Consider the following 16,062-nt stretch of genomic DNA (forward strand, 5'->3'; position numbering starts at 1 on the left):
CTCTCTCTCTGACCCTCTGCCTCTTCTCTTCTCTCAATCCGTCTCTTTGTAGGTGGTATCAGGACACCAAGATGGTGAGAGTCATCTGGCGTTGCCTGCGTTACAACAGGGCATTCCACTGACCTCTCCTTTCCTGCCCACTGCCCACCTGCCCTCCTACTTGGCATCTTCAGCACTGGACAGAGAGGGAGCAGGAGGGGGCACGGCGGGTCACAACCCCCTCCTCCAACACATGGTGCTGCTGGAGCAGAGCCACAGTCCAATGGGTCTGTGTTCACTGCAGCATTTACAATATTGTCTTAGTGTATTAGTTCGTCAGTGGCAGAAGTTTGAATTACTGACACTTTGTGGATCACAGAAAGAATTTATTGCCGATATTGTATGCTGTAGGTTAGTATTATCGTCTTGGCTTTAGTGATGCTACAGTTCATTAAATTCCCAGGTGAAGTACATGCATCCACGTAATCATGCTAAAATGATATACACACAGTTAAAGACCATAAGTATCTGGACAGTTACATCTGCGGCATCAGGCAGTGATTTAATGCAAAAGATTCTTAGCAGGCTGTTAAATTTGATGGTTTTGTTGGACTTCATATGTTCGGTATTTGTGCAGTGTCCTAGGAACACCCTAAACTTTGGCCACTTTATCTCCAACACGTACTGAATCTTGTACATTATTCACTATATCGCTTACACTGATGTTAATCTACTCAAATGAAGCTGAGACTTGGCGCTCTAATGTTGCCTCCATCACTTTGTTTTGAACTGAATGCGCTAAAGCACAGAGCATTTAGAACAAACTGAATCAGTCTCCAAATACTTTAGCTCTTGACAGTATATTTAATGTACACTTCCTTTTCTCATAGTTTTTAAATCAGCAGTTTGTAAATTACAAACACAAATTTTATGTGAATATCTTACGTACTAAATGCTTCTTTGTTAAGCTAAGTAACGCTGCTCTTTGATGTCAGTGTTCTTTTTTTCAACCTCTGTCTCATCTCTAATTTTTTTTGCAAACCTGCTCTCTTTGCTAACATTTCACTCATCAGCTTAATTGCAGAGATTTTAGGACACTGTCATAACACTGCATACAATGCAAGGCATCACAGAGGCCACTTCAGCCAAGCAATTGTTTTAAAACTACTTGAAAGTGAAAATGATGTCAAATGTGCCCAAATTGTCTGGTGTAATCTTCTGTTGCAAATGTAATTTAAGTGATAAAAAGGTTTCCAGAGGTAGCCCAGGAAAGAACTGTGCATTGCAACTAAAATTTACAGTTATTATTTCTGAATAGCAATTCCAATCCGTCATGCCTTCAATCTCTTTTAGGCTGATATGGCATGTAATGTATCCATAACCAGCCGTAATGATGTCAAGAACAACAGAAACAAAACCCAGCTTGTTAAAAATACTAATGAGGATTTCCTCTCGTCGCTCTGTGTTTTGCTGCAGTTGGTCTGGGCGGCCTACCCCTACCATCACCCTCTGTTTCCAAGCTTGTCCGGGGCCACCGTCCCCTGGGGAGAACCCAGTCGGCCCCTCTGCCCCAGCAGCAGTGCGGACAGGCCCAGGCCCTGCAGCAGTTGGTGGTCCAGCAGCAGCACCAGCAATTCCTGGAGAAGCACAAGCAACTATTCCAACAACAGCAGCAGCAGCACATCATCAACAAGGTATCTGAATGTGTGCATGTGTGTCGAGTGTGTGTGTGTGTGTGCGTGCATGTATCACGAACAGTGTCAAATGTAACATCTGAACAGCTGTGGCGGAGCGACCAGCTGTATGTATGTGCATGGGTGTGTGTGCGCGTATGTGAGTAGGAGTGTTTGTCCATCTACACTGACACTGATTTGGTTAATGTCTGTGAATCCTGTCTTTCCTCCAAGAGCACGATGAATCAGCCCGCAATCAGCAAGTCTTTTAGCCAGTTTTTCTTGTCTGCGTTCGTGTGTCCCTACTTCTCCCTGTCACCCTGGCAACTGTGCACTGGAGGAAGCTGCCTCCATATATGTTCACACAGGAAATGTGACTCACTGCACCACTGTGCGAATGTGTGTGTGTGTGTGTGTGCAAGGTGATGTAGTTGCAGCATTATAAGGTCATTATAGAAAAGGAGATGGTTGTTTGTCTGCATGTGATGAAATTCCTAAAGGATTCGACTCCATTATCTTATGTTGCTGGGCTCTTGGTAACTCTCTCTGCTTCTGGACTGCAGACTTTTTGTCAACTGTTTTAGTTCAAGCAGAAAACCAGGTTATTTTTGTGAATGATTGAGGGTCGTGTTCATGCTTGTTTCCGAGAAAATTACAATAAAACCAATGAGTTTACATGGCATGTTGATAAATAGAAGCTGCTCTTTAACTTGAAATCCTAGGATGCTGTGACAAGATGACATTTGCGTCGCTTTTGGGTGTAAGTGTGATTGTTTTCTTGTTAAAATGCACCAAATGCCGTTTAATCATTGAGTAATGTCTTTTAAAACTAGCAATGGGTATCTCTTGTTATGCATGCTCTGACTGCTTACTTTAAATTCATTGTGCATGTGTGAAACAGGATTCCTTCCCTAATTCAGTGCACCAAATCACAGGCCACTTACTGTAGATGAATGTTAATTGAGACTTTAGGCGTTCAGTTAGATCCTAACCAGTTACATCACAACACAATCTAAAGTGGCTAGCACAGGCAGCTCAGGATAACTAACGTTTGCTTTTTGTGTGCTTTGACTAAGTCGATAATGTTGCATCAAAAAAAAAAAAAATCACTGAAAACACAAGGATAAGCTTTGGCCTTTTCTCAAACAATTATTGCTGTAATACAATTCAGATGCATCAAACATTTATAATGTCTGTAAATAAAAAACACGTGTGTGAACCCCCGTCATCAGCGGAATAACTACTGTAACAACACTCTAAGCTCCTCAAATCTGTTTTTGAAGCAACCCGCGGCCCAAGTTTCTGTTCGGATCACCGAAAATCTGCACCTGACGTTTAAATTTGCAACGCTACAAAATTATTACCTCATTACTTTTGTGAGCGCGTAAATATGGAACCGGTGGAAAGGCGTCTACCACAGCTGCGATTGATATTGTTCTCATTGCCTTCTTTGGTGTTAACAGCAGTTAGAATAAACACTTTAAACCTATAGCCACCATGTTAACCCACAATCTCAAGTGCGTCTCATTTGACTCTGCTGCATTAGTCTCACAGCTACTAAAATTTATTTTTGAGTGTTGCGATGGCATCGTGAACTCGATGGGCAGCTGAGCTCTGGCCGTATAGAGTTTGTGTTGGTGTGGTTTCCTGAAGGTGCTCCATTTTCCTGCTCCACTGCTTGAAGGTATGGACACTGTTTACAGTTTTTGTCTGCATAGTATGCGTTACGGTCCTTTAATAGACTTGTAGGCTTTCTAGCAATTTCTTACCAAATGCTTTTTTTTGCATAATAAATGCTTTTTGGTGCGCTTGTGCTGTTAGGCTGGAATTTGCACATTCACACTGTCTACTGTTTGATCAAATGGTACCCAAGCAACAGAAGTGTTTTTGGTGATGAGCTGAAGTTGTCACTGTTTAAAGATACAGGACACCGTGGTGGTCATTCAGTTACCTGGAGGCAGGTTGACACTCTGTATTGCTTGAAAAGACCTCTTTCATCGTGTGAAATGAAAGCTGTGTAATCTGGCATTTCAAGTCCATTACTCCAAATATCACTCGGGAAAAGGGCGAGGAGCTGATTTTAGAGCAAGACGAAGCCCTGACATGTGATAATCTCTGAGATCATTTTGTCATTTGTTCCACTCAGTGAATGGGTTGTCAGTGTCCAGTCCTGCGTATTACTTTGCCAAAAGCAGAAAAACTGTGATTAAATAATAAACTTGTGCTGAATTGTGTAACACTGGCACAGACGTTTCTCAGTCCAAACATTCAATTAATTCTGTTATTCTTTGTGACTGGAGTCGTACCCGCCGCACTGCAAAGCACGATTCTCAGAGTCATATTTTAATTTAGGCATCTCATCTACAAGCGATTAAATGCATGCGGCTCCGGCTGATATAATAACTTATCTGTTGTCTAAATGGATTGGATGTTTTCTAATATTAATGTACCATGCAACAGTCACTGCAGTTGTATTCCCCGTAGTCCCATTCATACAGAAATAAATTACATGTCCCTAGCTAGTCATTGCCTTTGTTTTAGCCCCAAGAAATATTGATTACTCCAAGCCTGAAATCTGCAACACACTTTCAGTTTGTCATGAGGATGTATAACACTCCAGGCAGCAGCATGTCTCTGCAGCAGGATCCGAATACCAGTCAGTCTCTTTCATGGCGATAAGAATCATGGCCGCCGTTCAATTTGATTCTCAACAGCGTTACAAACTATTTTCTTTGTACAAATACCCCACTGGCACATTCTGTTCAGTCTCATTTATTACCCCCACTCTCCCCTGCGAATCCACCGCTTTGTAAAACATGACTCATCTGCTGCCTTCCTTCCCTTCCCCGTTCACATTTTTTTTAGTCAAGTCAGCAATGAAAAGGGGCCCTTCCTGAAAACTTAGAATTTGGCTTAAACGTTCAGACATATTGGCAGCGACCAAAGGAATCAAAGAATGTTGAAGCGGCTCCAACGTGAGTCTGCTGCCTACCATTAATTACCTGAGACAGCTGAGGCAATAGTGTTGTAAACTCACTCTCACAATATTGTTGTGCCAGGGTGTGTGTGTGTGTGTGTGTGTGTGTGTGTGAAAGAGTGAGATAGATACACAGAGTCAACTAGTGTCAAGTGTTTGTGTATACAACCACCTCCCCTTCCCACCTCCCACTCTGTCCATCTTCCAGCTGATTTAACAGGCTTTTTTAGTGTCTGTCCCCCTTATGGTTCATATCCCAGCAACTATTTCCTCTGTTAAAAGAAGGGGAAAGGGAGCAAAACAAGAGAAAGAAAAGGGAGAGTGAGAATCAGTGCAGCAGGAGTGGATCAGTGTTTTGAGTTTGTTTGGAGAAGAGGGACTGGGATGAGGCAAGAGCCTGCTCTCTGACGTCAATGGACTGTTCCCTGGGCAATATGCCAGCCAAGTGTGTGTGTGTGTGTGTGTGTGTCTCTGTGCATGTGTGTGTGTGTGTGTTCCATGCACAAACAGTGGTCCAGTCCAATCATGACCTGCACATCAAGGTTAAGGTCTTTGACGACAGGGACGGGGACAGGGCCAGCTGCCACAACAAGTTTACTACAGTCACCCTTCTGCATTTCTTGTTCCTTCTTCCTCGTGTCCTTTGCTCGGTGTTTCTTTTCTTTTAACAGGCTCGGGCACAGTGAACTTAGCCGTATACGTTACAGATAGTCACTGCTCGGGAGTTTTAAAGCAAATAAGCAATTAGAGTCCAGAGTACAGATCAGGTTATCTCCATGTGTACGACAAGTAAGAGGACCTGGCTAATGTTAGCCTTTGTTTGGTTAAACTTCAGGTCTTTTACATTGTTTTTGTACTCAAACTGATCGCTCAGCTATTTTTGGAATGAAAAACATTATCGGTTGGACCAGCAGTTGTGAAAGTGGGGCAAGTTCTCTTCCCGAATACATGATGTTCTTTCAGTTAAAAGGACTGATTCTCCATCCCCTCATGTTATTGAAGCTAAAGTTATCTTTTTGTCCTGATTGGATGTTTTTTAATTGTAGTTCCTCTGTGTTACATCTCTTATCAGCCACAGCCCCTAATCTTCAGCTGACATTGGGAGCACAATTTTTCTCTGGAAGTGTTAACTTCAAGCGCACTATGAAAATCAGACCTCCAATTATAGTGATGCTCTGTCAGATATCTGACCTGAGCGCTTCTTTTCATCTAGATCATGTCCAAGCCCAGTGATCCGATCTCAGCGGCAGGCTCCAGTGCCTCGGGGCCGGGCAGGCAGCACCAGAGTCACCCAGAGGAGACGGAAGAGGAGCTCAGGGAGCACCAGGGACTCTCCTCGTCCTCGTCATCGTCCTCCTCTACCTCCGTGCAGGAGTCAGGGATGCTACGAGGGCTGGTCATCAAGCAGGAGCCCCCCGACCCCCAGGAGCAGGAGGAGAGGGAGCAGAGGGAGAGGCAGGCTGACCAGGACTTCCTGTTCAAACAGGTGAGGATGAGGTGATGGGGAGCAGGTCATGCGAGTCTAGGAGATGAGGTGTAAACAAATATGGGTAAAGAATAAAGAAGAAAAAAGAGAAACGGTAGCGAAAAGGAGGAAAATAGGAGCACGGGTTAGTAGAGAAGTAGGAGGAGGAGGAGGACAGCACGATAAACAGTGAATGATGGAAATTGGAGACTGACTGGGCATGAAATTGGAGTCAGTTAAAATGCAGATTCCATGAGTTCAATCTGCTTTTCAGAAATGCTAGTGGAAAAAAAAACAAAACAAAAAACAGACGGAAGAAGAAACTTAAATTTTCTTTTTGCCTGCAACCAAAGATGGCATCAAAGTGTAATTTACAAATAGCAAAAAGTGTAATAATTTGGTAGTGATTTTCGAAGGCAAATAGACACAAACAGCCTGACAGCAGTGACAGATGGAGCGTCGAGTGACTGACTGAAACATTACACTCTAAATTTGATCTGCCTTTCTTCCCGACTGACTGACCAGCCCACTTTCTGGCATAATTTTAGCTCTATTTTTCCTCCCAAGTCATTCAAAATGCACTAACAAAACACACACTACATGTACTAGTGCAGAGTGGAGTGCTTTTCAGGATTCAGGATTAAGACACGTACCTCCTCCGAACTAGTCCCTGGCATGACATGATTTGGACATTCACATGCAAGTGTTCAAAATACATACTGCACACCCACACAGAAACAACCCTATCACACACTGAGTTTCACATTTTACATTACTTCTCTTGCAAACACCGTATTTCTTTAATCTCTATATATATATCTCTCAGTCTTTCTGTCGCCGCGGTCGTGCACAGTCAGGACACCGTGTCCTGATCTGTCCAGCCCATCCCTGCTGTCCGCTCAGCCAAATTCAATCAGACACTCCTCTCATTGTCGCCATGGCGCCCATAGGGTAGGAAGACACACCCATCACAAGAGAACAACAGGATTCCTTGGTGAGAGTCTTTTAAGTGGGAAGAGCACGAAAACATTTAATTCAGGTGCATACAGATGCTTTTAAATCCAGCTGCAAGTGGCGTTTTCAGATGATACGTTCCAATACCTTGTCCATTGCTTTGTTTGTTTTTTGTAAGCAATTGATGAGAATAATTGTCTCGTTGTTGTGGCAGCTTTCTTTTTGATTTCATAAAGAGAACAGTCAGTGTGAAATCAAGTTGAGAATTAAGTGATTTTAGAAAAATAGTGAAAATTTGCTGAGGCTCACATGAAGAGGTCATGACTACTAACTTGTCATTTTACAAGAACTGTCATTCCATCTTCGTAACAGAACAGAAAACTCTATCTTTACTGAAGCAGGTTATGTTGTATAGTATAGCAGCTTGGACTATGCATGTATTTGGTGCCATCTTCTGGCATGATAAAGATATTGCAGTCCAACTCTGCATGTTTGTGTGTTTGTGTGTGAGAGCAGCAGGCTCTGCTGTTAGAGCAGCAGCGGATCCACCAGTTGAGGAACTACCAAGCCTCCATGGAAGCAGCCGGGTTATCAGTCAGCTTCGCCGGACACCGCCCCCTGTCCAGGGCTCAGTCATCTCCAGCCTCCGCCTCCTTCCCCTTGGTGGTACCGGAGCCACCAGCCAAGCCTCGATTTACTACAGGTCTGTTGAAGAGACATAACAACACGGGTCTTACATGTACACACTGAAGCCAAATATGCAATTATGCTTTAGAGTTGTGTGTGCACTGCATTTACACAGTTCCAGTATGAAACAGACGAGTAATGTACAAGCATCATTCATCTTGCTGATTACAGGTTAGAGGAAACCTTTTCCTGGAAAAACTCAGCCTGATTAGCCAACATACAGTAGCTGTGTATAGACGCAGGGCCGTTGCTAGGCGATGTGGCCCACCTGACAATGTAAACCACTACACGTGTAATTCACTGCATAAAATCACCACATTTCTTTGCACCTTCTCCACATGACCTTTTGTTTATGACAAAGCAGGTGTTACAGATAATCACAGCGTGTCTTGCAGTGTGATTATAGGAATCTCGTTGAGACAGCTGTTCTTATCCTTGTTGTCAAAGCTGCGTAATCACCCCAAACCTCTTTATTTGTGTGTGTGCATGTTCCAGGTCTTGTGTATGACTCCTTGATGCAGAAGCACCAGTGTATGTGTGGCAACACCACCAGTCATCCAGAGCACGCGGGCCGTATTCAGAGCATCTGGTCCCGACTACAGGAGACAGGCCTCAGGGCGCACTGTGAGGTAATGGCCAAGTTAGACTGGACCGAAGAGATAAAATGGGTTTTTGTTTACCGACAACCTACAGAGTTACTTTACAAAATGCACAATAGTATAACAGTGGAAAGAATTTAACAAACTGGTCAGTATTGAGCTTAAAAAGGTAAAAATGAGTCCTTTTCAGTCTTTGAATGCATGTGTGGAAGACTAAAACAAAGACTAAAAACAGCACATTTAGTGAGAGGTACCTGATAGCAATAATTTCATGATACAGATGCAACATCTCAAATATTTTGTAATTAATCTTTCCACAAATGCAGGATGTTTTCACAACCAGAAGGGGGCAGTGTTATTCCACTTTCTGTTGACTCTGGGCTTTACCATTAAAAACCACACACTTTGACATTTAAGTCTGAAAATGAAATAATATTAGTTTGACTTTCTGATACTGCTGGGATTCCACGTATCCACTATTTGTTTGTAATTACAGGACAAGGTTTCCTGAAGGCCACACAATGTCACTATGCGTCATTCTCTCCTTGTCATTTTTTTTCAATGACTGTGACAGTTTGGCTGTCATATGGAGATGAATCAAACTTTCTCTTCTGCTTTCTGTGTTTGCAGTGTATCCGCGGTAGGAAGGCCTCGTTGGAAGAGTTACAAACAGTCCACTCTGAGGCCCACGTCTTACTGTATGGAACAAACCCACTGCGGCAGAAACTAGACTGTAAGACATGCATCCCCACACAAACGCTCAAAAACATGTTTATTCCAAAAGTGCGCTGCTCTACCACCTACGGCAGAGGGTTTTAAAACTTCTGACTCCAAATCCACGTCTGAATTTTAATCATGGCCAAGGGTCCAGAATGATTGGAAATAGCATTTAATCAAGTGAATTATAATTTTTAAGCCAAATGCATTGTGGTTCAAGAAAGCCAAGGCAGCTAAAATACTTATAATCCTAGTGGGACAAATGGCATTATTTGCATGTATCATGGTAGGTAAGTAGAAATATGTTTGTAAAGCATCCTGTGAAGCAAAGTGCTGTTCAGGATGTACAGTTAAAGGAAATTAAACAGCATGCGGATAAAACCATAAATGTTATGTACAATAAGGTAATAAATCTACAATATAACCGCTGAACTCTGATGCATCATTACATGTCACATCTCTTGTGACTGGGCCTGCACCAAACTGAGTCAGATGTGATTCAAACAATCGTTTATGTCTGACTCAGACACATTCTTACATTTACAAAACTTGCAAAAAAATCGCGTACTGTAGAAAACGAGACATATTTAGAACTTCATAGCGAACCCTCTGGTGTAACATTAATGCGTGAACTCGGCAGCAACAGCGCACAACACTCTCTCCAGCAGTTAACAGAGCCATGACAATGATGTCAGTGATAGGGAAATACGCCACATTAAAATCATATTCATCTGGGGACGGGATTTCTGTGAATAATCTTCCAGCTACGCTGCATATTCAACATCACTAACAATTTACTGATCAGTTAAAAAATTTATAGTCTGGATTGACTTGCCGTTTGGATTTTCAGAAGCTCTCATCTACAGTAAATATTGCTCAAAAGTTAAGTCGAATAAACTGCGGAGCCCCCGAAATGAACGATTGTTGAGCTTAGCGGTAAAAACTCACGTGTTTCGCAGTTCTTGACACACTTGGCACGAGCTGGGTTTACAAATATGCACGCAACATTAAGTTTTCAGTAACTTTGTCAAGCTGAGAAGGCTGAAGTCTCCGACTAGGCGGTCGTGTAAATGCCCTGAATGTGCAGTGTCTGTTAAAGGAATCTGCTTTAATGCTTAAACCATGTCATAACAAAAGCTCCATTCTAATAAAGTCCTGGAGGTGTTACGATAAGGCGAGGACCCGCTGAAGCTGTTAAACTGAAAGTCGCGCGGGCTGCTTAGTCACTTAGGTCTGGCCTCAAAGTGCAGGTGTAGCCAAGGTAGTGTGTGTTTGTGCATGCATGCATGTGTGTGTGTGCAAAAAAACCAAAGGGGCAAACCCCAGTGGTCATCTTAGCTTTCATTCCAGTGGAGACATAAATTCCTGTTGTTATTACTGCTTACACGGGAGTATTACCAAATACTCCCGTGTAACGCTGCATACAGGTGGGACTGCATAGAATTAGAAACTGAGAAAGAGAAAGTGAAAATGCTAGCTGCTATAAAACTGCAAAGGTGGCAACTAGTTAGGGATTAAAGTCATTACAGACACTGTATTAAATGTCTATTAGGAGCTGTCTCTTTTGGTCAGATACTGCTGAGCATGTGAATTCTTGGTTAGTTAGTGGATGGCTCAGTGAGACTTAAGCTTGGCAATACAAGTGCCACATTCTGCCCCTTTAGATTCGGGGGTCTGCTGTTGCACTCATTAAAGTTTAAACTGGTATATATGCCAATACTAGACTGTAGGGCTGCACCTAATGATTATTCTCATAGCCAGTCAACCTGCTGAATATTTTCTCAATTAGTGGCAGAAAAATGTGCAAAATGTTTATCAGATGATGTCCTCAAATGTCTTGTTTAATCCACAACTCAGTTTGCTGCCCCAGAAGAGGAAGGAAATCATAAAGAGGTTAAATTTAAGAAGTTGGAATTAGAAAATTAAGGCTTTTATTTTTCCTACAAAATCGCTCATGCCAATTGAACGATTGGCAAAATAGTTGTTGACTATTTCACGCAGCTAATCGATTAACCAGCTCATCATTGCAGCTTATCTGGACTGAGATTGCTTCTTGAAAAGCTCTCAAAAACACCTTCCCAGGTTGAAGAGTTGGGTTTTACTCAAAAGAGATCGATTGCAGCTGTAGGACAAAGTTTGACATAGAGTTTTGCATACAGTTACAAATATTTACCCAGACATTAAAGATGAAGGCTATGTTGCTAAACGGAAATTGTAATTGCAGTTTACATTTGAAAGGGTTCAATCAAATTAGTCTGCTAAGTTTCTGTTTATTTTCTGACATGTCAGAAAAGTGAAGTTTATTGATTTTCACTGACAAACCAGATCCCTCTCTGGTCTGAAAATCTTGATTTTTCCCTGAAGAGAGGCTTGATTGTGAGGTCAACAAGATACTTTTTTTTCTTCTTCACCTCAGCCAATTACAGCTGCCCCTGTGTACTCTCGCTGTTAGATAAGGTCATAAAGTCAAACGCTCAGGTTTAGGGGTCATGCGCCCATTTGTGCCTGTGAGTCCACAAGCTTACCTATTCACCTGGTAACCTTTCACTCTTTCTTTGTCTTGTACTCTTTCTAATTTCTTATTTCCTTCTCTTTCAGGCTCCGTAAGTCCCATGTTTGTGAGGTTACCATGCGGAGGCATCGGGGTAAGTTTGCGAAGTCGTGTTTTAGTCATTTTACAAATATTCACCAGCCAATTAAGTATTTGTAATCTGCGCGCCTGATATTTCTTGGAAATTGCCGTCGTTAGTCACACTGGTTTATTCAGTGGAAAATTGTTGTAATAGACTGTTGTGTTTTTACAGCGCTGCGTTAATCTAATCAATACCCATCTGGCACCGCTCCATCTCACTCTGCAGCGAAACAAATAAGCATAGTTTCAGCATCATCAAATAGTAGTATAAGAGTCTCCCTCGCCCACTCTCGCTCTGCCCCATGCCTAAATAATGGTCCCATTTGTTCTTGTTCCACCAAACAAACACACACAATCTCAACGCACTCGCACGCACACACACGAACACCGCCCCTCAAGGACCAGAGGCAACAAAAGCTGTTGCTCGCCTTTCCGCCGTGTTGGTAATTATAACCAGATGTTACGAGCTCTGTGTGTGTGTGTGTGTGTGTGTGTGTGTGGTGGCGGTGGGTATGATTTTGTTTGTGCGCATAGCAGTGTGTTTGGGGATGTTTGTGTGCTATGGCAGTGATTTAGATGGCTGCTTAGAGTTGGAAGTGGTGTCTTTTGAAACCGATATGTTAGAACAATCTTGCACCTGTATGTGTGTGCATCCTTTTTTTTTTTAAGTCTTTTTCACAATGTCCAATAGATTCCTGTCCAGCACACACTCACCTACAAACTCCTAAATTGCACCATACGTTGCTTTTTCTTTTACATCAGTGCTTTTACCTCCAGGCTATCTGCCTTACCCCTTCTCTCCCCCCTTCTCCTCCCTCCTTTGGGGTTACTGCTCCTGCTCTGGTGGGAACTAGAAGGGCCTGAGCTCTGCGCTGCTGTGTTCTGCTCTTTATAATGGCAAATGGGGCTAAATTGTTGTCTTCCTGTCATACACACACATACAAGTCATACGTACACACACACACACACTTCCAGAGGAAGGGGCTGAAATTAGGCTGTCAGCCTGCGGAGAGCCGTCATTCCGTCATACCAGCACGTTCCCGCTCTTTTGTACCTCGAACACACTCACACACACTCCACTTCTCTTTTTCCCAACTTAGCTTCTAACTCACTTCTAGCTCGAGGCAAAACTAACATCAACATGGGAAATAATAAACCACTCAGTCTCCACATGCTGCTTCAGAACAGCATCTGTTTGTGCTCATTAACCTGACTTGTATATATGATTCAGTTTCCCATTCACTCACTCACTTGACTCTTCATTTGCTCGCTCGCTCAGTCATTGACTCGGCTACTACATACTGTCTTCCACCTACTCTCTCTCTCTTCAAATTCGGTTCCATTAGTCACTCATCAACAACGCTCGCCATACCTCCTCACTCCCTTTTTTTTTTGTGTAGTTTCTGTAGTCTATGGTAAAAGCTCCACAGTTTTGTTTCATGACAAAGTCTTTCTTGGCTCAACTTAAAAAGAGCCATTTTTCTTCTCTGTGGATGTTATTATGGAGTAATCATCCAGCCTTGATCAGTTCCGTCACTGGAGACGAGAGGAAAGTGGGCCGGCTGGCTGAAAAGCTGTCGGCTCGCTTAACTCACCGACTGGTTTGAAGGACTGAGGAGCTGACTGGGTGGCTAAGGTTAATGTTCCACTCGGCCAGTTGACGGACTGAAGGGCCGTCGGCGTGGATGAAAGGGCCGGCTGTCTGACTGAGCGAGTGACTGGCAGGTTAAAGTTAACATATTCAAAGTCGGAGAGCCTCGGGTTTACATCAGAAAAGCCTCGCTGGAGCTCTGGCATCGGCCGCTCCGCACATGTGTGTGCAGTTCAAACACATTGACACATAGACCTTCCTTTTCTTCTTTTCCTCTGCCAGCTTCTTCTCTCTGTGTTTATCATGCGCTCCATCTGCCTGTATATTATCCTGTGCATGGCTCTGCGTACAATCAATCACACGGAATATTGTGGTCTATTTAGCTTTTGTGCATGTGTGTGGATGTAGTGTTGTTATAGGGGCTGGGGGCCGGCCGTGCCTCGGCATAAATCAGGCTTGACCACTGAATGCTCACCCTGTGTCTGAGCCATACTCGAACACAAACGCACACACAAACACGCAATCAATCTGGAGATGGTTTTTTTCACTCCATAAAACAAACAAGTACAGTATATCTGAGGTTGGCCTGATAACTTTGCTCCACTTTGATTCTACTTTGTGAGGTCTTCTGGCTAAATTAGGAATCAGTAGTAAGCTGCCTGCAGGATTACGCCCGATAAAAAGCGTTACCTGTTACTTAGACAATTACTTACGGAGAAAGTGACTATTTAGTTATTAAAAGTCTCCACTTGGACTGCAGGGTGGCGCAGTTGGTAGCACTGTTGCCTCGCAGCAAGAAGGTTGCCGGTTCGCGTCCCGGTGAGGACACCCGAATCTTTCTGCGTGGAGTCTCCATGTTCTCCCCGTGCAGCGTGGGTTCTCTCCGGCTTCCTCCCACACAGTCCAAAAACATGTTGAGGTTAATTGGTGATTCTAAATTGTCCGTAGGTGTGAATGTGAGTGTGCTTGGTTGTCTGTCTCTAAGTGTAGCCCTGTGATAGACTGGTTACCTGTCCAGGGTGTCCCCTGCCTTCGCCTTAAGTCGGCTGGGATAGACTCCAGCCCCCCATGACCCTAATGAGGATTAAGCGGTGTATAGATAATGGATGGATGGAAGTCTCCACTCCCTTACAATTCTTCTCACGTGTTAGCTATATTGTCCTCTGGGCATGAAGTCTCCTGTACATCTACCTCTGAATATATTAACTCCACCTCAATGTTTCGCTGAATTACATAGCAGAACTTACTCAACCTTCCTACCATAAATTGGCTTAGATGTAACTCTACATGATTTCTCTTTCTAGAATGCATTGATCTATGTAGTCCCTACTCCTTTCTTCACTCACCCATCCCCACTTACAGCAGTTCGAGCACACCAGCTCCTACAACTCTGTTCAAACACAGTAGATTTCTTCTGTTACACAACGGCAAGTTAGCGTGATTCAGCTATTTATATGTGAGCAAAACGAAAGAATAATGACGCAAAAATGCAGAATCCTGTTGATTAAATATGACACTCCAGAGGTCCATGGGTCTACGTCGTCACTCTTTAATGTCTTGGAGTTAATCTTTGATGTTTTGATTACATTTTAAACTTTATTTACAGATTTTGTTTCAAATACACACTACATACAGCATCGTCTTCATCTGGCTAAAACAAATGTTCAGAAAGTCTGTTCTGCTAGATCGTCTGCATGATTAAGCTGCTAAATATGTCTCACTGCCTCATTGTTTGCCTCTCTATTGTTTTTCTCTGTGAATATATTTTCCAGCCCTTCCTACACTGTCGCTTCTTCCCTCGGAGCACTTTCAAAGACTAACTTTGATCCTGCGAAATGACACACGCTAAATAATTTCAAACGCGTTTACAGTTTTACGACCTCTGTCCCACTGAAGAATTGCAAATGACACCAACAAATGTTCCTTAATTTCATACATAAATAAATAAATGGAAAACAGTATGAAGTTGCGTATATTTGCTCATTTCAAAAAGTCGTATAAACAACACATGACTGTTTGTGTGTGTGTGTGTGTTGGCAGGTGGACAGCGACACCATTTGGAATGAAGTCCACTCGTCCAGTGCAGCTCGTCTGGCCGTCGGCTCTGTGGTGGAGCTCGTCTTCAAAGTAGCATCAGGAGAACTAAAGGTTGGTTTAGATGCTCCGTGTTGTTAAATGAGTCATGGTTGTTTGTTGGGGCCCACAGTGTATTTTTAGGGATTGAGATGACTAAAGGCTTTTACGTGTTTGTCATGTCTCCGTGGCCTTTATGTGTCAGTGGAAGTGTGTATTTAATGGCCTTTATATGCAACATGAAACCAAGCTCAGATTAACTCTTTGACAAAATAAGTCCATGACTAAACCTTGCAGGGTTTGATTTTAGTCAGGCCTTACTGCCTTGTGCCATTTTCCATCTGAACTGCAGCCACAATGCAGAGCAAATACTCGCTGTGCATGGGTGAGCATGTAAGTGTTTGTTTGAGAATATTTCCAATGAATTAATCAAACCTTGTTATGCTCAGTGCTGTTCGATGGATGTATCATATCTGCACCAGTGCTCTACTATTCATCCACACTTCCAAACGCCTCAAAGAAAAGAGAAGCCTTTTTCCAGAACGATCATTAGCACCTCCCAGACAGACATCCCCACCCCGTCATGCCTTGCCCCCCCAGCCAGCCAGCCTTCATGTGTCTGTGGCAATGGCTGCTTACTGTTTGAACCCAGCAGGGAGGCCCGGTGCACAGGCACTGCAAATGCCAGCAGTCCCCACTAACAGGCCTCCTTTAT

General features: G+C 43.2%; 1 protein-coding gene across 1 annotated transcript in view; it reads left to right on the top strand.

Annotated features, from left to right (window-relative positions):
- The window catches only part of LOC103356262 (histone deacetylase 4-like), a 137,157-nt gene that overhangs the window by 89,859 nt on the left and 31,236 nt on the right, over positions 1 to 16,062 (top strand). Inside the window, exons 12-19 of the mRNA XM_008280348.1 lie at positions 53 to 266; positions 1,456 to 1,673; positions 5,843 to 6,115; positions 7,565 to 7,751; positions 8,231 to 8,364; positions 8,965 to 9,067; positions 11,650 to 11,696; positions 15,315 to 15,422. Coding sequence (XP_008278570.1) covers positions 53 to 266; positions 1,456 to 1,673; positions 5,843 to 6,115; positions 7,565 to 7,751; positions 8,231 to 8,364; positions 8,965 to 9,067; positions 11,650 to 11,696; positions 15,315 to 15,422 — 1,284 coding nt within the window. The remainder of the gene's footprint in view (positions 1 to 52; positions 267 to 1,455; positions 1,674 to 5,842; positions 6,116 to 7,564; positions 7,752 to 8,230; positions 8,365 to 8,964; positions 9,068 to 11,649; positions 11,697 to 15,314; positions 15,423 to 16,062) is intronic.

This window comes from Stegastes partitus, unplaced genomic scaffold (assembly GCF_000690725.1).
Source record: "Stegastes partitus isolate 25-593 unplaced genomic scaffold, Stegastes_partitus-1.0.2 Scaffold190, whole genome shotgun sequence".
In the NCBI taxonomy this organism is placed as follows: Eukaryota; Metazoa; Chordata; class Actinopteri; family Pomacentridae; genus Stegastes; species Stegastes partitus.